Source organism: Hippocampus zosterae, chromosome 6 (genome assembly GCF_025434085.1).
Source record: "Hippocampus zosterae strain Florida chromosome 6, ASM2543408v3, whole genome shotgun sequence".
Lineage (NCBI taxonomy): Eukaryota > Metazoa > Chordata > Actinopteri > Syngnathiformes > Syngnathidae > Hippocampus > Hippocampus zosterae.
This window is the reverse complement of record NC_067456.1, coordinates 8486802-8510003: the sequence shown is the minus strand read 5'-3', so window position 1 is coordinate 8510003 and position 23202 is coordinate 8486802. Positions and strand designations below refer to the sequence as shown.

The 23202-nt window shown below is 43.2% G+C and overlaps 2 protein-coding genes across 2 annotated transcripts; one reads left to right on the top strand and one right to left on the bottom strand.

Annotated features, from left to right (window-relative positions):
* The first annotated feature begins 676 nt into the window (after positions 1-676).
* Positions 677-11422, top strand: LOC127602454 (LHFPL tetraspan subfamily member 2a protein-like). Its single transcript, XM_052068580.1, has 3 exons — positions 677-1126; positions 9209-9819; positions 9988-11422. Exons 2-3 carry the CDS (start codon positions 9423-9425, stop codon positions 10242-10244), a joined length of 654 nt encoding a protein of 217 aa, XP_051924540.1. The 5' UTR covers positions 677-1126; positions 9209-9422; the 3' UTR covers positions 10245-11422.
* Positions 11423-11800: 378 nt separating this feature from the next.
* On the bottom strand, positions 11801-18048 carry scamp1 (secretory carrier membrane protein 1). Its single transcript, XM_052068575.1, has 9 exons — positions 17675-18048; positions 16786-16866; positions 16494-16604; positions 16085-16193; positions 15451-15579; positions 15205-15364; positions 14469-14570; positions 14269-14386; positions 11801-13818 (listed from the first exon to the last, which is right to left on the bottom strand). The coding sequence occupies exons 1-9, from the start codon at positions 17729-17731 to the stop codon at positions 13657-13659; spliced, it is 1029 nt and encodes a 342-aa protein (XP_051924535.1). The 5' UTR covers positions 17732-18048; the 3' UTR covers positions 11801-13656.
* Between the last annotated feature and the right edge of the window lie 5154 nt (positions 18049-23202).

Genomic DNA, 23202 nt, shown 5'->3' with positions numbered 1-23202 from the left:
CTGGGAGAAAGTAGCAAAAGTGAAGTGTCTTATTTTGAGCTTGACTGAAGACTCTAAAACCGCACGTGTCAAACTCTGGTCCTCGAGGATTGGTATCCTGCATGTTACAGATGATATAAATTCTCATTTCATCAGAAAGCTCTGAAGGAGTTTGGCGCCTGTACAAAACTGTAATTGGTGTGGATGTGAATTTGAATGCTTCTTTGTCTATATTGTATGTGCCTTGCGATTGCCTGTCATCCAGTCCAGCGCGTGATGAACCTTAACTTATTATTATATATATTTTTTAATACTTCCGTTTATTTTAAGAATTAATCAAGAAAAATTGATTATTGTAAGTTTTTATGCCATCTGTTTCTTTTTTTTATTATATCTAAAGTATCGTCAACGCGGTAGTGTGTTGGAATTGGCATCCCCATGCCTGCGCGAGTTTTCTCCCGATAATCCAGTTTCTTCCCACATTCCAAAAACATACAGTACAGGCCAGGTTAATGGGGCACTCTAAATTGCCCCTAAGTGTGACTGTGTGTGCGAATGGTTGTTTGTGTTTGTGTGCCCTGCGATTGGTTTGCAACCAGTTCAGGGTGTAACCGGCCTACCGGCCCAAAGACATCTGGGATAGGCTCCAGCACGCCCGTGACCCTTGTTAGGATAACGCTGATCAGAAAATGGATGCTTGAAATTTACAAACGGTATGCAAACGTGCAGTGACTGTGACGTATCCAGGAAGTGAGAGACACAAATTGAAAGTAGGCCATAAAAAAATAATAAAAAATAAGCCAGAGAATGCGGAAAACGAACATCATTCATCATCATGGTGTTCATGATTATCGCCTTTTCCCCCCAATTTTTACTTTTTCATCATTATCATCGTTTTTGACTTGAGTAAGAGGTGACGTCATCACATGAGGTGGAGGAGTGGGCGGAGGCACTTCCAGAAGAAGAAGAAACGGAACTTCAGTGAATGAAGCTCGACTTCCAGCAGGAGACTCAGAAGGTTTTCCCCAAGATAAATGAACAACATTTGTCCTTTTTCTTTGTTTTTGTTTTTTGTTTTTGCAAGCCTCGTGTGGAGAAGGTCCGTTGGCGGCAGTTTCTCGTCTGCTTTTTGACTTCATTTCGATAGGTATGGAAGCATGTTTCTGTCTGTGCAAAGTGGCGTTTGTTTAGAAGACGAAGAGTAACGACTATAGGAGAACTCAAAGGTGTGGCGACCTTTGTGTTGAGATATGAAAAGCCCTCATCGGACTGCGCTGTAACATAGCCTAGTGTATCCAAAAAGTAACCTTTAACTCAGCATGCAGAGGTGAAAAAAGTAGCTGCTAACATGCTGGACCAAGGTACTGTAGAAGTACAAATATTTGGGAAAAGAAAACAAACAATCAAACAAACACAAAAGTCAGTTACTGATAAGAACCAGTTAATGCTTTGATTTTCAGAGCAATTAAAAACAAACAAACAAACAAAAAACAACCACACCTGACAACAATCGCTGATGTACCTTAAAATAATCTAACAATAAACATACATAAAACATACATTTTAAAACAATAACACGTAAAACAATTTATAAAAGAAACAAGAAAACTATCTCGGAGTCTACCGGTGAAGTGAAAGCCAAGGGATAAAAGTGGGTTTTAAGTTTCACCAATGTCCAGTGAGGGGGAGGGGGTGGGGGGGCTTGTCTGATATGCACAGGGAGGTCCTCCCAGCCGGCAAAAGGAAAATAAAATGTACAGACTCCGAATTGTACTCAAGTGTAAAAGTAATACATTTTTTACCGTCAGTTATATACAATAATATCCACTTCATCTAATTGCACAATGAATTATAACGGACTAACTAGCTTTGGCTCAGGCTTTTATGCTTTCAAAACATGTCCCTGTAGTTTTGCTACCTGGAAGTGTTTTTTTTTGTTGTCACAACCGTTCCCATTTATTTCTGCCATATAAGACCCTTATAGTAAATATTCCTCATGAATGAAATTCTCAACCACAGTTGACTTTACTTCTCTATTTACATCTTTTTACGTGTTGTCCTTCCCAAAAGCTGAAAAAAAAAAACAAAGTAAAGAAGGGCTTGAAAGTACGGATATCTGTTTTCAAACAATATGACCAGGGAGTGCTGCTTCACAACCACAAAGATGTCACTATGTACTGGAAATAACAGGCTATTCCCTCAAAAATGTGCAGTAATTTGACATTACTGTCAATATTAGCCTAACGTGCTATCCTAGCAGTTCTTCACCGCAACGAGATAGTCCAGGAAAAACAGGAGCAATTCTTCAATTTTATTCCCCCTATCTGAAATCTTTCCAGAATCCAAGATGCCAATGTTTCATTTCATAATGACACGTCACATTCTTTCACAACAAGAAATAGCAAAAGCCATGTTCATCATTTGATTCTCCGTTAACACCTGTCAAATTCTCCCCCTGAAAATGTTGGTTGAATTCCAAGTTGGACGGCCTCAAGTGCTTGTGAATCGCGGAGGTTACATTTCTGGATAGCATCAACTAGAAGTGAAGGTTTGCGTGTTGGCCTTCAAAGCTCCTTGAGCCCATTTTGATTTGATTTTCTTTCACGCATTTGTGCATGGCAAGCAGCTACAGGTGGCCTTCTTCTCCTCTTCCACCACAGCTCCACATCCTTGAGGGGCAGGGAGCGTCCCTCCGCCACGCCGCCTCTCTGAGCCACCCGCGCTGGTGTGCATGTCGCAGAGGGAAGTGCTACTACATCCCAAAACTAAACAAAACCAGGAAAACGATCTTGTTTGTGCTTGCTAAGTTCAAGGGCAAGCTTCTATTTCAAAATGACTACACTAGGAAATCCCCCCTCCCCTCTCAGAAGTTTAAGTTTTATGTTCGGTATTTATAATGTTAGTAGTTAGTTCTGGAAGTGTGCGAATCAAAAGTATTTTCTGCTTTTTTTTTTTTCCAGACAGATCGGGCCGGGTCATTCCTGCCATTGTGTTCGTGAAATGTGAGGGTCACTGAGTAGGCTTTTGTGTGACAAAGTGTGAGGGTGGCGGATGGGGTAGGGGGGCACTGCCAAGTTGCCGCTGGCATTGAGGGGGCCGGCCCGCCGCACCCGGTGAAAAGGTTAAAGGTTGAAGCGGCTCGTCTTTGAGGATGAAGGAGAGCATTCTGGGCCGTTCTGGGCCCCCCAGCGGTGTGTCTAAGACGGGGGCGTGGCGGTGTCGGCGTTCCTCTGAGCGGCCTTTGTTGGGCTGAGTGGCAACCAGATCAGGAGCCTCGCTTTAATTCACCCACAGGCATGTGCATGCTAATGAGGCGTGGGAATGAAATGGCTTTACAAGTAGACGCTGTTCCCGAGTCATTCCCAATAACTCTGATCAAAAAGGTGTTCCACGTGAAAATGATCAGAGAATTATTATTATTTACTGAGTCAATTGAGACGACATCATTTTTTCACTTTGTTTGGTGGTGCATCGGCTCAACAAAGTTTGAGTGTCACTACCGTACTCAAGCAGCGCCTTAAAGCCAAATTGCAGCGATGAGGATGGGCTTTTTTCAGCCCATCTTCAAAATGACGGTCAAATTTGTGACGTCAAGCCGTAACCGAAGCGAAAAAGCTTCGCAATGCATCGGTAACCATTTGTCTAGCACCCTCCTTGCAATTGGTCCCTTTTTTTCTTTTTGGTTCCCTATTTGGGAGCTCGTCAATGTAAGCGCCATGGAATTTGCCCAACATGGCCAACTCCCTGTTCGTTTTTGATCCTGTGCCTGCCCCTCCCGCAAACTGTTGTCATTAGCTATTTTTTTTCTTACTCTCCAGTTTAAGTTATTTAATTCATCCGAAGATTCAAACGTTTAATATCAGAACAGACTTTACTTTCCGGTGCTTGTTTTTTTTTTTTCTTTCCCCATTTTGTAAAGAATATCTGTGACGACTCTTCCCTCTTGAGTTCTCACTGCAGGGCATGGGTGTCCTTTTTCTCCCAATGTTCCAGCTTGCCTGCTGCGCTGCCCTGCCAAAACACGTTGTCTCAGTCGGACCCGAAGAATGTAGTCTTTGCTCTTACAACCAACAGGAAACTGATTCACAAACAGAACTTGCATTGTAACTCGATTGATCCAGCTGGGCTCTCTCATGTGACAAAAGATAAGGGAAGGTCTGCAAACTTTGTGAGAACGCCTGCCACTGATGAGATGAGCGTGGATGCTGCTCCGGTCACAGTTTTTTACTTGCTTGTATGCTGACATTTTGGTCTTTGTTGCGCCTGCCCACTCTATGTGTGAAATCAAATTGGGGATGGGGAGTATAAGGGTTAAATTAGCCAGTAGCAGCATTGTGCATGCAGCATTCACTCGGTCAGGATGCAGAGGTGTGAACATCTCCTGCTCTGCTGAGAGTCTAAAAGTCTCTGGAGGTTTCTAACGATACCACAAAACGGTAGATTTATTGCTCTTTAAACATTGCCCGAAGGGTTGGAAAAGTCGCTAAATATGGCAACAGTTTTCATGTGACTGAAGATGTGCTGTTTTGACCGAAGAATGTTGGAGACCTTTTATTAAGACTTGGAAACTCTCTTTTTTTTTTAATTTGTGGAAAAGAAAGACATAGCCTATGTGTCCTTTAGATGGTGGGCTGCAGGATTTTGAAAGTTCATAACTTCATACCGCCAAGCGATAGCAATCTTTCAAGCCGGCCACAATAGGCATCGATACAAGTTGGTGCAATGGCAGGTGGAAATTTAGCTAAAAAAGAGAGAAAATGACAAAAATGCGTGATCCATTTACACTTAAAAATAAAAAAAGAGTATAACAAAATACAATCTGTTTACCACAAAGTAGAACTACCACAACAGCACATCTATAGGAGTTCCAATACAAGGCATCGATGTTAGCTAAATTAATGTAGCCTACCAGCCCTCGTATTGTATTGTATTGTCACGTCTCCGCGAATGGTCACGAATAGACACAATGACCGGTTCACTTTCAATCGCTTTATTGAACCGATGGTGACACGAGAAACACAACAAAATACATCGATGGATGAATTGCAACGACCACAACTGAAACTTAAAGGCTTTTGACGCGCAGACGGTTAGCTAGTTCGCTGTTAGCCGCTAACCTAAGCTCCACGCAGCCAACTGTACATTCGTATTCCTTGACTTGTAGGCTACTGATTATTGATGAAAGTAAGAATCTTTTTTTTTGTTTTGTTTTTTTCTCCTTTACCGTAGCACTCAATATGCTAAGGTCAGTCTGACCTCATAGCTGGCTGCGGCTATGGTGGAGTTGGATTTGTAGTGTCTGTTTAACAAATGTTTTCTGAAAGTGCATTGCCCGTTGGATTTGTGTAACAAACCATGTGGTGCTTCAAATTACACTTAAAAAAAACTGAGGAAACCAGTCCTGCTGTCTTGTTTGAGTAGCTGTGTGTCGGTGATGTCAACTTGGTGACGCGCCCTCTAGTGTGGTTTTGGTTTGAGGCTGTTCAGCCGAGATGGAGAACGGGCAGTGGCACTGTGACCAGCTTTAGTTTGGGCTCACCTCTTTTCTAAAAATGGGGAAATGGATTGTGTATTTGACACTTGCTAAAATCTAAAACGATTGGCGCACCGATGATTTTGGAGGAAACCCTTTTTTTTTTTTAACATACCACAGAGTACAGGACAATAGCCTAGGATAATCCTTTAGAATACTGGTTCTCAAACCTTTTACATAGTATTACCTGAAAGCAAACACACCTGTACTTAAATAATGAATCAGTTCAAATGTGTCGTGCATGAAAGTTAAATCCGTTCTCAAAGTTTGAATTTAATAGTAAATACACCTGAATGGTATTTAGGCATACCACACTTTTAGAACCACTGCTTGAGAAACATCTGACCAATCGGGCCATTGCTGACTTTGCTCAGAAGAGAAAGAAAATCTTAACATTTGCCCTGATTATCACTGTGTGTGTCCCACTTTTCACAAATTCTACTCCGATTGGTTACTTTATTAGACACACTTGCACAATCTAACAAGAGCTATGTAAAAAAAAGTCTGCCTTCTACGTTAAAATAACAACGCTCAGTTTTGATTGGCCCAGGCACGTTAATCGAACAGTAGTAGTCTGCAACTTGTTGAACCAGGTTGCCTCACAGCTCTAATCCACTGCACCATTTTCAGTCTACAATATTCCTCACTGTGATTCCACCACTGCAAATGGCTATAATAAACATTATGTTACATAAGTAAAAGCGACAAAAAGGTGTGACAGCAATTTGCAGTGCTTAGTGATACGGCTCCGTTTGTGACTAAGCGAGTGTAAAAGTCATCGAGTGTTGATCTTGAAAGGAACTCTAGAAAACATGATGATGCAGTGGTACCTTGAGATCCAAGTTTTATTTCATTCCATGACCATGTGTCTCAAATCATCGTTCCCCATTCAAATGAATGGAAATGTTGTTAATCTGTTCAAGCCACTGAATAGCACCCCTCAAAAATACTGTAATTCCTCAGTAATTTGCAGTAATATTATTAATATTTCGTGGAGGGTAAAGAATTTATTCCTACGACTATGCTATATTACGTCTAAGTGTTTTTCAAATATCCATTGCGTCAAGGATTATAACGGTGCTGCACCAATGCCGTGCGTTTGCCCGTCCATGCCATTTTGCATTTTGCAAACCCCCCCAAACACAAGTTTTGTCATTTTTTTCTCAAGGCAACACTGTAATAATTGTTCAGAACTGTTAATTCCTTGATGGAGGGCACATTGTTTTCAACTTTGCACAGACCGGCCTGGAAAATGTGACGTTGTTGTTGTAAAGGCCACCAGCTTTGTTTCTCAAGGCAATGTTCATGTTGGCCCGCTGACTGCTGCCTGCCGTGAGGGCGTTGGGAGATCTCGCTTGCGCGCGTATAAGCATTCGAGTTGAGGCTTGTGTCACTGCGGGAGTGCGAGAACGAGCAGGTCCACGTTACACGTCTCACATCCATCTACAAAGGTATCAAGTGTTTTTATCGGCCGAAGTCAGCATCGTGCTGGAGACGGGGAAAGATGTTAAGAGTTAGCACACTCAGCAAAAATACACTAATACAAGACGACTCTAGAGATGTGAAGGAATGATGATAGGAATCTCTGAAAACCAAACAGAGGCTGCTTTGATCTGAGGCTTTTGCATCTGACATGCATCACGTCAACAAAACATCTCCATGTCGACGTAAGTTTCATATAAAATCTAAGCGCACAATCATTCAGTGAGAATGAATGAAAGACACTATTGATGACTTTGAGCACACAGCTTTTTAAGTTGAAGCCTTTGCATTATAAATGCCAGCATCATTGTCAAGTCGAAAAGTCCCTTTTAGGTTTGCTGCATGATCTGGTTACTCAAGGGGGCCTGCTAACTGCCACTTTAAGGTCCATCCAGCTGCCTAAAGGGGCAAAACTGCTCATTTGTGGTCTTTATACCGTGAACAGTGTGATATTTATAATCACCTCAGAACCAGGAGTGGCGTCATCTACTAGGGTGGCTTGAACAAAAGGCACTGAAAACAAACGTAAACAGATATGCTTTGCCATGCATATAAACACTGTAGCCTGTGTGTTTATGTTGGCGGTAATCTGCATGGACGCAATACTGTTTAGACGGGATGCACCGGCCCGTGTGCCGAGTCTTTGTGGCGTCATCAAGTTTTGCGTTTGTGCGATTGCTAATGTGTTAAACCACGCACGCGACAAGACAAAAGTCGACCAAGGCTTGTGAGGACCAGAATAAAAGATGGCCTGGCGCAAACATATGCACAAGCTGACAACCTTCGCTTCGGGGATAATTACAATGCAAAATGTGCAAAATAACAAAAACCAAACTATTGGTTGTTTGTGCTCCTCAGACGTTGTCGTGCGTGTTGTAACAGACCTCAAATAAACGTCTGAGAAAAAGATTCTTCATATTGTGGCTTTGAAATGTCAGCTATGCTTTACCTTGAAGTGGACTCTGATAATATCAGACAACTGCAAAACATGAAGAGAGGCATCCCAAAAGTGTCGCAAGGTTTAACTTCAAGGTACAGTGTGTAGAATGTAGTGCCATCTCGTGGTCAAGTAATAGAATGCAATGAGCCAAGCGCAAAGCGCGTGGATTTTGAAGCGCGGGGACGACGATGCCTCAGAGAGACGACTTTTCGCAAACCTACAATGTCGCTAGCAGATGTCTTTCCAAGGGAATTCTAGTACTCCCTTCAGGTGACTAAGGAAGTGCATGGCAAATGTTATACGTGCTGTCGTCATTTTGAGGAACTACATACACTTAAGTTTGTCTCCTTCGAGTATCCGTAGCAGAAAGATCGCGACAAAACATGGCAGCCTCCTGTTAGGGTGTCGCGCCCTGTGTAATGTAATTAGCGATTACTCCATCTACATTTCATTAAAATATATTGATGTGATAGAACATTTATGCATATTATTATAGATAATAGTGGGTCTTTGATAGAATAATAAAACTCAACAAATATTTACGTTTCCTTTAGCCCCCAACCAACCCTAATTCTTTAATTTACACAGGAATCAGTAAATCATAAATCAGATGACAACAATCGGGCAAATCATACCTAACCATGTGAAGTGCATTTTTAAAGCACCATATCAAACATCTGTATCAATAAATAATGGTACTGTATAAACCCAAATAGCAGCCTTTGAGATTAGAAAAATGCATTCGCATGCCCTGCTATGATGATTTGCATTTGGTACTTATAAGCAAAGCAAGGGGTTTTTTTTCTTTTCAAGATAAGATCATGAAATGCTGCTGCTCGAAACTCCCCTGATTGTAAATCAAACCCTCTTGAAAAGAATAATGGAGCTACAGTTGATGTCATGTGTCGACTTGCCAATTATGATTGACGTCACGCTTTGTGGAATGCCGGCGGGGGCCCGTGAACTTCCAAACCCCGCCTATCAATGATGTCAAGTCATAGAAAGTCTGTGACTAATACGACGGTAGGAGGGAGCCGGTTTGTCCGTTAACGTGATTCATCAAGTCGGGGGACATCTGGCAGTTGCTGCTCGCAGCTGGCCCAGTGAGCAGAGTTGCTGGGAATGGCGAGCTCTATTCTGAGTCTTTCATAAAAATGTCGCCGGTTTCAAACACAAGAGAAGACTGATGAATCACCGCCGTCCGGGAATGCACATGTTTACATCTGTGACTCCCACTTGGCTTAACCTCTCGTGCTCCTTTTGTGCATCTGTAGGTGTGAGTTCCTGAATGCGCCATGGAGGAGGGAAGCTGCTTGGGTTCGTTATAAATTAGTCGGGAGCATCAGAAGTGGATCTCTGCTCTGACGACTAAAGAAATACAGTCCAAACTGGGGAAAGTATTTTCTCATCCGCTACCCTTTTGGATCACAACAACTTTCCAAGTGGACTGTGAAGGAGCTTGAAAAGTTTGATTCCAAGAGTGCAGCCATGTGCCATGTGATTGTAACATGCCGCTCCATGTTCTGGACGCTGCTCAGTATCGTTGTGGCTTTCGCCGAGCTCATCGCCTTCATGAGCCCCGATTGGCTGCTGGGATTCCCTCGTTCCGATTCCGGCGTGAACCCCGATGAATACCGGCCCTCTCTGGGCCTCTACAGCCGCTGCCTCCGCCTCGCCGCCCGGGGAGGTGGGGTGAGCTGCGGGCCCTACGCCGGCACCTTCTCCGAGGTGGCTAGCGGCTTTTGGCAGGCGGCCATGTTGTTTCTGGCCGCGGGGATATTGGTGCTCGTAGTGGTGGCCTGCATCTCAATCTTCAGCATGTGCTTCCAGAGCATCCTGAGGAAAAGCATCTTCAACATTTGCGGTCTGATGCAGGCCGTTGCAGGTAGGCTGGTATCCGTACAACAAACTCAAATCTTCACTTGGCTCTGTGAATGTTTCGTAAAATGACTGCGGGCCTTGTCGCGCCCCTCAAAATTAACCCGTCAGCAGCTGATCTGGTATCTGTTGCGTCCATACTTGACTCCCCTCCCCCTGTCTGTTCTCTGTCCAGGCCTCTTGCTTATGGTGGGCCTCATGCTCTACCCCGCTGGCTGGGGTTCCGAGAAGGTGATGGGCTACTGCGGGGTCGAGGCCTCCCCCTTCAGGCCGGCCTCGTGCTCCCTCGGCTGGGCCTTTTACGCGGCCATCGGGGGAACCCTGGCGACCTTCCTGTGCTCCGTGTTGTCTGCGCAGGCCGAGATCGCCACCTCCAGCGACAAGGTGCAAGAGGAGATCGAAGAGGGCAAGAGTCTCATCTGCGTGCTGTGACACCACGGAGTCATCCTGAGCATGGACTTGTTGAGATGGGAAGCTGGAGGTGTTGTATTTCTTTCTTTTAATTTCTTCAACACTTGCTTTGCGACCTTAATAATCCCTGTTTAAATTGAGACAAAGACTTTGGGGCATTTGCTGGCAAAGTGCACACCGCTGAATGAGACTGAGTTCATCTGCACACTCTAACAAAACCAAACCAAGAAACCTAAACCTGTACATACCACTGTTCATGCAATTTGTTTTAACCCCCCGCCCCCACATTTACCTTCCCCCCAAGTATATAATGACTTTAAGCTCACAAAACTCTGAAATTCAGGCAGTCTATTGAACAATTAGGTGAAAACGTATTTCGAGTGATGATGCGCCACCTGGTGGCTAGCATGCTGAATTACAGCCTCCACAGAAACGTCATAGTCTTAATGTTTCAAGATTTTAATTCAAGTCTTTTTCAGATTTCTTCCATCAACACACTAAATGTGAACACGAATCTATACTGTGAAGTGTGTGTGCGTCTAATGTTAAATTTTGGGTGACTCTCAAACCAGTATTAGGTGAACAAGATGATTGTGGTTGTATTTACAGTGACATTTAACAGCAGATCGCATTCTTATCTTCGGAGATGGTTCTTGTATTGAATTTCAATTGGATCACACTTTGCAAGTGTACCTAATTTGGTGGTCGGCGAGTAAACAGCAATAAATAAACACCGGACAGTAGGTGTCCACTAGAATAGATTACGACATCATTGTACAACTAATTCTCTTTCAAACTAATTAAGAGAAGTCACGTTCATGTTTGTAGTTATATTGTAGAAGTTCCGTGATTTTTTTAAAATATATTTTTTTGCTCATAGCGTTAATATTGCATGCTGCGTTGCAGTCGCAAGAGAGCAGTTTGGCTCCTCCACCTAAATGTGACTCCTCTCCATACAAGTGTGCCATGACGCATTTGATTGCTCTTATTCAACACAGAAGGCAAAGGCATGCAATTAGGATTTTGAGAAAGTGAGCGGAGGTGTGGGACACTTTTGTTTGTTACATTAACAAGAATCTTTTGGTGAATGAATGTATTGCTTATGTTAGTATGGAGAAATACAGTATGTATGAATAAATTGCTTGTTAACATCAGTGCATTATTGATGGAAGCTTGGAACATTGAGAATTAAGATTAACCCCAAAAAAATTGTATGGCAAAAAGTGTGCTCGTATGCGCATTTTGTCGCCGACAACAGTGTAACGGGGAACCAGCATATCACATTTTTATAAATTTAGATTTCTTTTCATGGGTCAGCACTTTGCTACAATGTAGTCAGTGACAACATTGAGTACATCCCTCGGTGAAAATATCCCAATGATACCCGGGATACAATAGCTTGTGGTCACCAGTTTACTTCCAGTTCCCTAAAATCATGTCAGTTTTATTGTTCAATTCAGTTGTACGAGTTGCAGGTCATAGTCATTTAACGGTGAATGATACAATACAGTATGTGCCATGGCAGGACTTCGGAAATGGCTTCTGAGATGAAAATAGTACCATCAATAGTCCATAGATTGTCTCTTTCAAGTCTTTATTCCATGTTAATACCATAAATATACAAAACTGAAAACTATTTCACATGCGACAAAGGCCGGACGAGAGTGCATCGAATTCTCTTTTGAAACGCAACTCCTAATGAGGGGCATCAAATCATCTTTACAGAATGTACAAGTACGCTATTCCTCTTAAATTAGTTTTCGCTCTTGATTCAGTGAAATAACATGATCACAGGTCTAAAACGCATCTTTTTTTTTTGTTTGTTTTGTTCACATTCTTAAGTGTAGACCGGCTTGCACAATATAACTTTCAATGTTTGTGAAGTAAAATGTCTAACGTACACATCACAAACTGAGATTTAAAAAAAAAATGGACATTTGGTAGATTTCTCACAGCTTTTGTGAACGCACAGTAGAATAACACTTGAGGGATTTGTCATATTTAATCAGCCATTCCTTGAATACAAGCACACCGTTTGATGCACGTAACACGATAAATCGTGGAGAACCAAAAAGAACATAAATTATGTCATAAATATAAACAGCTAACAGAAATGTGCTATCCAAAAAAAAAAAAAAAAGAAGAAATACTGCAGAAACTTAGCGTCAGGCTATTAATTTCGCGATTAGACTTCCGACAATTTAGCTGGAACATTCCGGTCAAGCTCCACTTCATCATTTGCAACAATAACAGTGCAGTCATTTGCCGTATGGCGTAAACCCCCCGTAAGGCGAGGGAGTTGTGAAAGTACAATTCCAGTTGGTGACAGTAGTCTGTACAGCTTTTCAACACAGTGATTCTCAACCACGAGTCGGAAATTCTCAGATTGGTCTGTAAATGAAGATATATTCACTGCAAATAATGTACATTTGTTCCTCAATCTAACCCGGAAGAACAAAGAAACGCTTATTTTACGAGGTGGCAGAAGGTACCTGTGTATTTATTGTTGCCGTTCTTACAGCCGAATAATACCTTTTTGTTCAGTGACACAGGCCCCGATTTCACACTCAATTTGTGAGTAAATTGATACAAGATCATTATTTTCAATGTTCTGTCCGTACTTTTTGTTTGGTGGTGTAAAGTTGTCGAACAAAACAAAACATGTGCCTTGGCTCAACAAAGGTTCTATGTCATTGTATGCGGGGTAATGTGCACCACTCAGTCACATGCCATTAACATTGAGAGGATTAAAGCAACAAAAAAAAAGTACATTGATACCATTTCATCTGTTTCGCAAGGTGGATCACATGACTCATATCCCACGGTCACCTCCCTTTTAGGTCGGCCTATTTGCTGAGTCGAGTGCGAGTCTCCTTTATGAGAAGGAAGCCAAAAATAGCGATAGGCCACGTCCAGATTGATAGCAGCTTCAGACTTTTTCAACGTGCGACGGGGTACGCAGGCAAATGTCACACGCGCAAAAAGAAAAAAAAAACCCAACCAAAAACCTCACACATCTTTTGAGTCGTCCTCCTTTTTTACCAGGCGTCCGTCCGTCAAACAGCCAAATGGACATGCAGCTCACATCTCGGGATGCGCGACGCTAATGATTTAGCAACCTCGTTGAGTGTGCTTGAACTTGCACACGTTATGCCGTCACTCAATGTGGCTGCCGAGTTACTGACCCGTCCAGTCAAACAGAAGGTGAACGGGGGGGTTATTTTTAGGTGTGGGGTTGTTAATCCCAATAATGGAGATGACGAGGAGGAAGCGTGACTCATTCGGGGCCGCGAAGGACACTAGCAGGGTCAGTGTTAGTTGTGGAGTGAAGACATTTTTTGGGTGTGTGTGTGTGTAGGGGGGGGGTATTAGCAAATCGGGGGGTGATTGAGCGGAGACAGTTTTGTGACTCTCAGTGTGCGAGAATGTGTGTCTACGGATGAGGTTTGAAGGCCCCGCGGGCGGCGTTGGAAGCGGCGTTAGCCGCAGCGTTGGCTGCTGCCGTCTGGACAGTCTTGTTGGACATGACGCCAGTGGCGAACTCCTGCTGAGCCTTCTCAAAGCTGGCGCCGGTGGTCCGATACAGTGCGTGTACCTGCGCAGGTGCTTGAAATTAGCTTAGACTTTTAAAAGAAAGAAAAATATTGACGCACAAGTGACAGGATATCTCCTGTGGCTATGTTCAGGGAGGTTTTTGTGGATCTTAAATTTGATGTCATCATCCATGCTTGCAGATGGTCTCGTTGCCTTCACCTTTAAGGTGCTTGTCAATCATTGTCAAGCGTTCTAATCTCCTGAGACAACTCTGTCCTTACCCCCCGCGCCCCATCATTAATGTGTCTCACGCCGTGTCCTCATACAGCGCGCCGACTACTTGTGATCTTTTAAAAAGGCCCACTGATAAGTTTGAAGAAACCTGTGATGCTAATTAGAGGACACACTTTGGTTGAACACCTCAATTTGAGTTAGTTTTTTCTTTCATTAACCGAGGGTTAACAATAATGTACATAGATGGATTTGTGAGTTTGTGGGAAGAGTCCGTTACCTTTTTAAACATGATGAGTGAACCCACGGAGAGCGTAGTGAAGAGTGCCGCAATGAGCAACATGATGATGCCCACCGGGATGCTCGTGTTCAGGCCCATTAGAGCTGTGATCCAGCCACTGCGAAACAACGACAACAACGACCTGAAATGCGCCACCACGTCAAGCACGCTGTCGAGCGCGGCAGTTATAGCTCGCTCACCATGTGCCCCAGCCAGTGATGCCGATCGTTTGTAGCACGTGAACTCCAAACTGGCAGATGTAGACGAAGAAGAATACAAAGAAGCGAAAGGAACTGTCGCTCCTGTAGGGGAAAACGGAGGAGTGCATACAAAACGCTTTGTCCAAGTTACAGATTTTCACACTTCACAAAACACTTTTTTTTGGTAATATGTATTGAAGTATTTGAAGAGTGTTGCGGGGGGAAACTTTTTTTTTTTGTTTTCTAATGTGGTCTCTCTACAGCACAGGTGTCAAATTCACGGGCCGGGTGCCGGATCTGGCCCGCCACACCATTTTATGTGGCCCGCGAAAGCGAATAAATCATGTCAAGTTCCATGATGCTTGCTAAAGTCTGAAGCAAAATTTCAAATTGTCATATGTAATCCACAACAACAGTCATTATTCTTGACTTCTGATTGTAAAACTATTTATTCCCCAAATTTATAAAGGCCCTCCATGGGAAAGCGTAACTACAATGTGGCCCGCGAGAAAAACAAGTTTGACACCCCTGCTCTACAGTGGCTTTTCACCAATTAGGTGGGTTTGGAATTTATCTCCCATTATTAACGGGGTTTCCCTGTATATGATTCGGTTTATATCAAATTTTTAGCTACATTTGAAAAAGTCCACGTTCCACTTTTAAGCTATCGGAATCCACACGTTCCCTATTGTGCCACTTGAGATCAAAAATTAAACAGTGAAATGCACTCACTCACCTGAATGCCCCATACAGCGGTCTGTACCAGCAGACAAAGGAGCAAGGCGTAAAGAGCAGAAACCACAACATGGCCAGGCCGAAGTCGACGCCGTGGGTCGGATCCACACAGAACCAGGCCAAGCAGCCAAACATGTTCACAAACAGCGTGCCGGCATGGACTGGTGGGAAACGCAACGGGAAGATGGATATTCAGGCAGCGTCGAGTGAACGGGGCTTCGCCGTCAAGACGGAGGGATCGGCTTACACATCCAGAGGTTGTACATGATCTTCACCGTCTTCTGGAACTCGATGGGAATGTCCACCGCGATGTCATGGTAGAAGCACGGACCCACTGGGAACTTGGCAGGCATGGGAGGCCAGTTGTTCTTACGACCTGCCAAGATGTGGTTGATGCCTCGCTCATATACAACAGTCGCCAAAAAAAAAATCGCACTTCAAAAAGAGAAGTGTTACTTTAGAACGATACGACTCAAGTTTAAGTCAAAAAGTAGTCCTCCAAATAAGTATTTGAGAGGGTGTGGGAAAGTATTTGGTGTAAAAAAAAATAACTCAAGTACTGAGTGACTAACAACCATGAACATAAAAAGCAATATTGAATTTGAATTGAATATAAATAAAGCATTTCTTCACAAAAATCCTCAAGTAAAAGTAAACAATATGTTGTACTGAACCACCTCTAACGAGTATAATTTAAATGATAGTGTGGTCAAAACTGAGTGTTAGTATCCCGATAAAAGTAGAGGAAAGCAAAAGGAACACATTCGGGTGTAAAAAGTTCAGCTGGCTCCTTATGCTTGTTTTTCCTCGGATGTCAACACTTTAATGAAACTCCAAAGGTTTTAGGAACAGAGCAGTGATGGATGGCCGGACTGACTGACCCGCTCCGCCGTGTGACTGCAACTCTCTCTCCCTTCGGTCCAGCTCGGCTGCTTTCCTCTCCAACTCCTCCTGCCTTCTCAGCAAATCGGCCTGAGCACGTACCTGGTCCTAGAACACCCACACAGAGTTCACCAAGGAAATAACCAATACTTGCAATCATGTACGTTTGTATCGCGGTAGTTCCGAAGTGAAAAATGTGTTTGCCTGATCCAAAGACTTAAGGAATCCTTGCGGAACACCGAGGCACAGAAAAAGTCTTACATGCGGGTGAGAAAGTAGGAAGGAGGGAGAGCAATATATGATGCTATTTTGCTACATGAACCGAAAAGGGCAAACCAAAGAACAAGGATCAAATATTTGGGTCTGTCAAATTGGGTCCGAAAAAGAAGATGGCAACCAATATCGTACCTGTGTTTGTTGCTGTGAGTAAGCCGGTGGCTCTTCTGTGGGCTTCATGATGGCAGGTTGTGTGTTCTGCGAAGGTGCCGGAGCAGACTTGGGGGCATTACCAGGGGCAGCCTGTAAAACCAGCAGGAAGAATCCCTTCACATTTAAGTAATTAGACCTTAGTACTCTTTTGTCTTTTTTTGTCCCCTGGGACTGATGACTTATGTAGAGACTGAAGCATATAAAATGAGGTCACACACACACACACGAAGCGTATTCATTAACGTGAGATGAATTCAGAAGTCCCGCTGACCGTTCTGGCATCCGTGAAGGGGTTATATTCTTCAAGACCGCCGGGAGGGGTAGAACGGGTCACCTGTGTTACAGAGGGATCCTGAAACAGAGAGCAACACACAAGGGATTTTAGTTGACAGTCATGAACCGTAATATTAGCTGTGCCTGTGCATTTCCTGTAATGGATTACAAGAGCTGCAGTTTCCGGAGTTCTCAAAGTTTTGATTGACAATCATAAAATAAAATTAAATAAAAAGAATTAATACAGTAAAATGTTCAGTATTGTGGTTGTAGTTTGCAGTGGTGTACAACTGCACTTCATACTGACAGCTAGTCCTAAACAGGGCTCACCTACTGCTTCTCGATAATTGAAAAAAAATCTAAACAAAAAAGTGCGAGCAACTCTGGCATGAGGCACGACCGCAAACCTGTACACTTTATTTGCAACCTGGAAGTCTAGAACATTCAGCAGCGCTGGTAAGTACACCGTTTATTTGTGTCCGTTATGTTAAGCTAGGATAGCATCGAAGCTTACAGACCTACTGACGTGAACCAGGCGTTTCGTAACACGACTGTCAACGACCAGACTAGTTTACCGTCGTCTAATAATGGAAGGCCTGGAATTGTTTTAAATACAACCAATGCCGACTGGGTAGCCGGTTGAACTATCAAGGCGTGTATGGTGTTCCGGCGAGGGAAAACCTATAGCTGGCGTTACAGCTAGCTAACTAGGGACGTTCATTCAGAGACAATATTATCTTGTGATCACAACCTGTTCTACTAATATGCAATACGCATTAAACACATAAAATGGGTGGCTGGTTATACTACTCAGCCGTGTAGCGAGGGACTAAACGTATAGATGTAGTATTGACAGTTAGCATGCTAGCAACAATGTACCTAGTTACCTGAAACGGATTGTTGAAGTCCGGGTCCGCGAACGGGTTGCTGTCAAAGTCGGACATTTTACAGGTTTTCAGAGAACTCGTCCCGGTATTTCGCCAGGCAGTATTCGGTCTGTTGCTTTTTGCTGCCCCTCGCTGCCACCTGCGGTTTTTTCCGCCGCCGTCTGCTGATGGAGGACCCTCCGCTCCGTGCTAGCCCAGTTAGCACACAACAAAACCAGGAAAAAGGAAAGGCGACGCGCGGATGGAATGTGACGTCATACAACCAGCACCATGGACAGCGTGACGTCACAAAACTAAGCAGGGAGAGTAATAATGACGCGAGTTCAATGATTTGTGAAAAGAGACTGTATGGCAAGCCCTCTAGACATTTTACAATTCGACTGCATGGGTGTTGCCAGTGGCGACCCTTAGGGCCAGCAAGGCCTTGTCTGCTGGCCTAAACATTCATACAATAACATACATTTATGTTATTTTATTTTCATAAATATGTAAACAAAATTATTCTCTGTATTCTTTACGTCTTATTATTTCCACTTAGAGTGGCTTTCAATGTTATTTTAAATAATAACATTGATGTTATTTTGAATAACATTGAAAGCCACTTATTTTTTATGGTAGAGATTTTAACCAATCATATTTCAGCTATCTTGTGTTGCTAGGTAAGGCCTTCAGATTAAACAGAGCAGGGCCCTGTGCACCGTAAGTGAACGGGCACAGTCAGGTTGCAATAGCCAATCAGATCACGAGGCTGCGCACTGGAGCCAGCTGGACGTGCGCGTTCACGGTGATTGGATTAGCGCCTGCTAGAGGGAGCTATCACTGAATTTTAACCCAAAATGGCCAAAGAAGAAGCCGTTGATCTGGTTGCAGAACTACTTTCCAGACAATTTTCAAGACGGACCTTCCACGAAAAGCTGTAAATTGTGCAAAGAGGTCGCCCAACTCCTGCGCTAGCTAGTCTGTCCCAGCAAGGAAAAGAGTTTGTCTGTCATTTTCAGACGAGCAATTATGAACGGTACCCGTCGCGCACAGCCTCTAAGAAACGCTGCAAATTGTACTGCTGGGAATGCCGATTGTTTGCAACGGTGATTGGAGCCACACTGGATTTACCCATTTAAGTTGTTTTACTAAGACAGCAGGGAAACATCAGAGCACGGCTGGGCACTTACAAACTACAGTGCATTTAAAAACGTTTGGGGATACTCGTGTAGATGTGCAGCTCAGTGAACAGGCACCTCATTGGTGAGTAAATGAATTTTATTTTACATTTCTTCTTGTCATTTTATTTCGTTAGTAATAACGAAATAAAATGACAAAGATACAAAAATGTATCAAATAAATCTGCTCACCTGCAATTTATAATGGCGCATTGTAGTCACCTTCGTGCACTAAAGTTCGTTCAATCTCAGCTGCTCAACAGCGTCAGTTATTTGCTGTTGTATAGCCGATTCTCAAAATGCAAATGATCCGTTTACTTTATTTTCAAAGAATAATTTGTTTTGTTATTGTTTTGGTTGGTGTACAATTAGTTTCCTGCTCTTAATTGTGAATGCATACTTGATGGTTTTAAATGCTCCTGAAATTTTAAGTGCTGCTTGACGAGCCTATCCTGTATTGTGTTAATGTATGTGACGTCACTGAAGGCCTAAGGTTGAAATGCACGGCCCGCCACTAGGTGTTGCAGATATCCACAATATAGGTTGGCCCAGTCAGAAAGAATATTTCCGATATCCCTTAACTATATTTTCTTATCCAAAGTTGTAATTTCATTTCGGTTACTGTATCTGTAACGGAAGTGGGCCTTGGTTAAATGACGTCATAGCATTATAAATACCTCGTTGTTATTACAGAAATCTACAATTGAGCTGCACAGATATCTGCTATGTGAGTAATAGATATCTCTGATGGTTGTAGGTACAGTATTTCTAATTCCATACAAGCAAGGATTTGAGATAATAAAATATTAAACAGCTTCAACAGTAGCGATACTCGGTCCCAACTCTTTTAAAAGCAGGGCCTTTCTAGGGAGGAGACCCCGAGGAAGACCCAGGACACGCTGGAGAGACTATGTCACCCAGCTTGCCTGGGAACGACTCGGGATCCCCCGGGGAGAGCTGGAAGAAGTAGCTAGGGAGAGGGAAGTCTGGGCTTCCCTGCTAAAGCTGTTGCCCCCGCGACCCGGCCCCGGATAAGCGGTAGATGATGGATGGATGGATGGCCTTTTTAGTGTGCGTGTATGTGTGTTTGAACTAAAGTGGGGCAGATCTATGTTGACAAATTTATTTGTCAACACAACCACTGTGAGGTTGGAATTTTAAATCTTTCTTAACTCTGTACATGACGTTTTGGGCTAATGCACCTAATAGTGTGTCAACATCATTTACCGTGAATCCCGGGTTTGTAAAAGTACAGTGTATGTATATGCCGGAGCTCCTATTGCAGCACAGGCAATCCCCTACGTAAACACTACGCCCGCTGTATAGTATTTTAAACTCCTGTAGGTCAAATACGACAGCCAGTTTCCTCCATGTGATAATAATGAGGACGTTAATGGTGATGGCGCTAATGATGATGAGGATGATTAGCAATGGAAGCATCTGCTGTGTCGATGATCTCTGCTGCCAATGAGGATGATCACTTTCATAATATCTATAATGATGGTTTCTTTCTTGTAAAAATCAGAGCATATAAATTATTTTGGCCCTCAACACAGTCAGAGAGCCAGTGGGGTGCGAGTCGCCCGGCGTTCTTGTACCAGCCACTTGGGGGCGCTATAATGCCGCCAGCCGCCGCTTCGGTGTCCCTTTTGGCAGAATCTTTTTTTTTCTCATTTGCCTCCAATTTATTTTCATTCAAACGAAGGGTGACCATGTGAAGAACATCAGATGAGTTGACAGCCTGTAAATGTGATTTAAACATTTAAGCACCATTTACCCAGATTAAGTTTCAATTGGAGAACAAATGCTATTAGGTGGAAATCTTACGGTATTGCTGTAAACGACGGCGCTTAAGATATTCCCAATTTTATTGTTTTAATCTTATTGGTCAAATTTGAACAAAAGGCACTTAGGTACCTCTTTGATTTTATTGAAGACTCATGTCTGGTATACATTTTGCATATTTGCAAATTTGACTCTTAACTGCTAGGTCTGCTTTTTGCACTCAATGCTTATTTTATACTGAACCCAATGATGGACTCTAAACACAGAATGCACATTCATTACAATTCACCTTCTTTTCCCGCGCACGCGCGCACACACACACGCACACGCGCACACAAAGTGAGCATCCGTTCCTCCCCTAATCTCGTATTAATGGACCCAATCACAGACTCTATGAATAATCAATGGTCAGTGGTCTGCAACCGCAGTGCTTAAACCTTGAGTAAAACTGAATTTTCCTAATCAGATGCACACACACCTTGAGGCCCTAATCGGCACTCTAACGGTTTAGAATCTGTCGCATGGTTTGTTTGCTGCACAATGTGAAAGATAAACAAGCCATGGATGGCTGTGACTGCCCGTCTTTGTGTATGCACTCTACATGTGTGCCTAAAGGGAAAAGACGGTGAAAATGTCCGCCCTCGTCCTCCCATCCTCTGTCTCGAATACCGCAGTCCACATGAGTGTGTGCGTGTATGTGTGCGTGCGCGTGTGCGTGCATGTGCGTGTGTGGAAACAACCACTTTGGCTAATAGCTGCTACATTAGTCTCCTAACCAGCTGGTCATGGCCATTTAGAAATGTTCATTAGGTCGCCGACCAGAGTGGATAGGTGCGATAGTTCACTCTCCGCTGTCGACTGTAGAGAGACGGGCACAGGCAGAGGGAAAGTCATTCACCCGCCAACTTGACGACCAAGTGTTAAAAGCCGTGGATGCAATTATCCCCAGATTGCCCTGAATTAGAACCTGGCGTATAATTACATCTCATTAATGTCTATGAGTGTTATTTTAGAGTTCTGAAAGGTTGGATAAGCAGGACTTGGTATTATGGCTTATTAATGCCGCAACATCTGGTGTCATTCTGGTAATATTCTGATGAGTGATTGGAATGGAAATGTGGGATCTAGATGTTATCGTCATAAGGTGAAATTACTCATTCTAAATGTAAGAACGCACATCTTCAAAATACATTCAAATGTTTGTTTTGTTATTATTATTCATGTATTGCATTAAATATCAGATGTAAGATAACCTGAATGCAAGATAAATAAATGTGAGTGAAATTCCCCCCCCCCTCCACCCCCCAAAAAAATTATCAACCATTGTGCTCTGTGAATTTCGCTCTTTTGTTTTTCTCCCATTTTCTCTAACCTACCGCTTTCTTTTAAGTCGCATTTATTTCATGAATTTGAAGAAAAACATTTAGCTTTCCCAAATGCAAAAAAAAATCATTCTCTAAATTTGAGTTCACTGATAATATTAAATTGTTAATCGCTTATTAATGGCATTAAATCAACCCCCCTTTTAGCACCATTTTCTTATTCTGCAGTTAAGGCATTTATTATAATACAACTGTATTTCATATAATTTTTAGGACTAAATCAATGTATATAAACCTTTCGTTTATGTTTTTTGGAAAAAAAATGAGCAGAATCAAAAAGTATCACTTTCTTATTTTGGAGTGCGGACATAAGTTCTGTGTGAATATGTAAACATGTTTGTTGTGATGACCAGTCAGAGCACATTACACACAACGCCCTTCGACGGAGGAGCCCCCCCCCCCCCGATTGATTCTCCATTTCCATATTAATGAGCAGATTTGTTAAGAGCCTGGAGGAGAAGGGGAAAATAACAGGGTCTTCATAGGGCACGACATTTATAAATAAAGCTGATGCAGAGAAAAATGGAAATTAAACCTTTTAGTTTAATAAATTTGAGGCGTCCGCGGCAAGCGAGCGATTTGCATTTCCATTTGTGGCCGAATAATGAGAGCGCGGGCAGGCCCATGATGAGCCGGCGAGCGCTGATTTTGGCTCTCCTACTGTCAGGAAATCACTCTGGGGTGCAGCCCCCCCCCGCCCCCATCCACGTCAATGTCATTAGCCGCGGCCTGACAACTCTGCTGCTCAGCTCTCTCATAAGACGATTTTTGCACCCGCCGTCATTTTGAAATGGGGGAACGACATTGCTGCGCAAAGTGAAGTGCATTCAAATTCTGCATTCCCCAAACTTAAACGAATGGCCTTGAATATTCACCACGGTCTCGGCGTGCAGGTGTATCTTGAAAAAAAATAAAAATAAAATAAAAGAGATTTTGTCGACGTAACTGTCAGAGGGACACACAAGCACGCGCGGCCTCGCTGATTGAATTTATTGGTGAATGGATGTTGACTTGGACCACTCCGAGTTGGCTAGATTGTTGTTGTTCACGGATTGACAGAAAAACCCGCGGCGGTTGATTGAAAGTGCCTTTTAGCTTGCTCTCACTGTATATTTGATTTGGCAAAATGGAAGGGGGGGAGTCCAGTCTTTTTTTCCCCCCAGGATGAAAACACAAGTCTGCCTTTTGCGGGGAGCCGTATGTT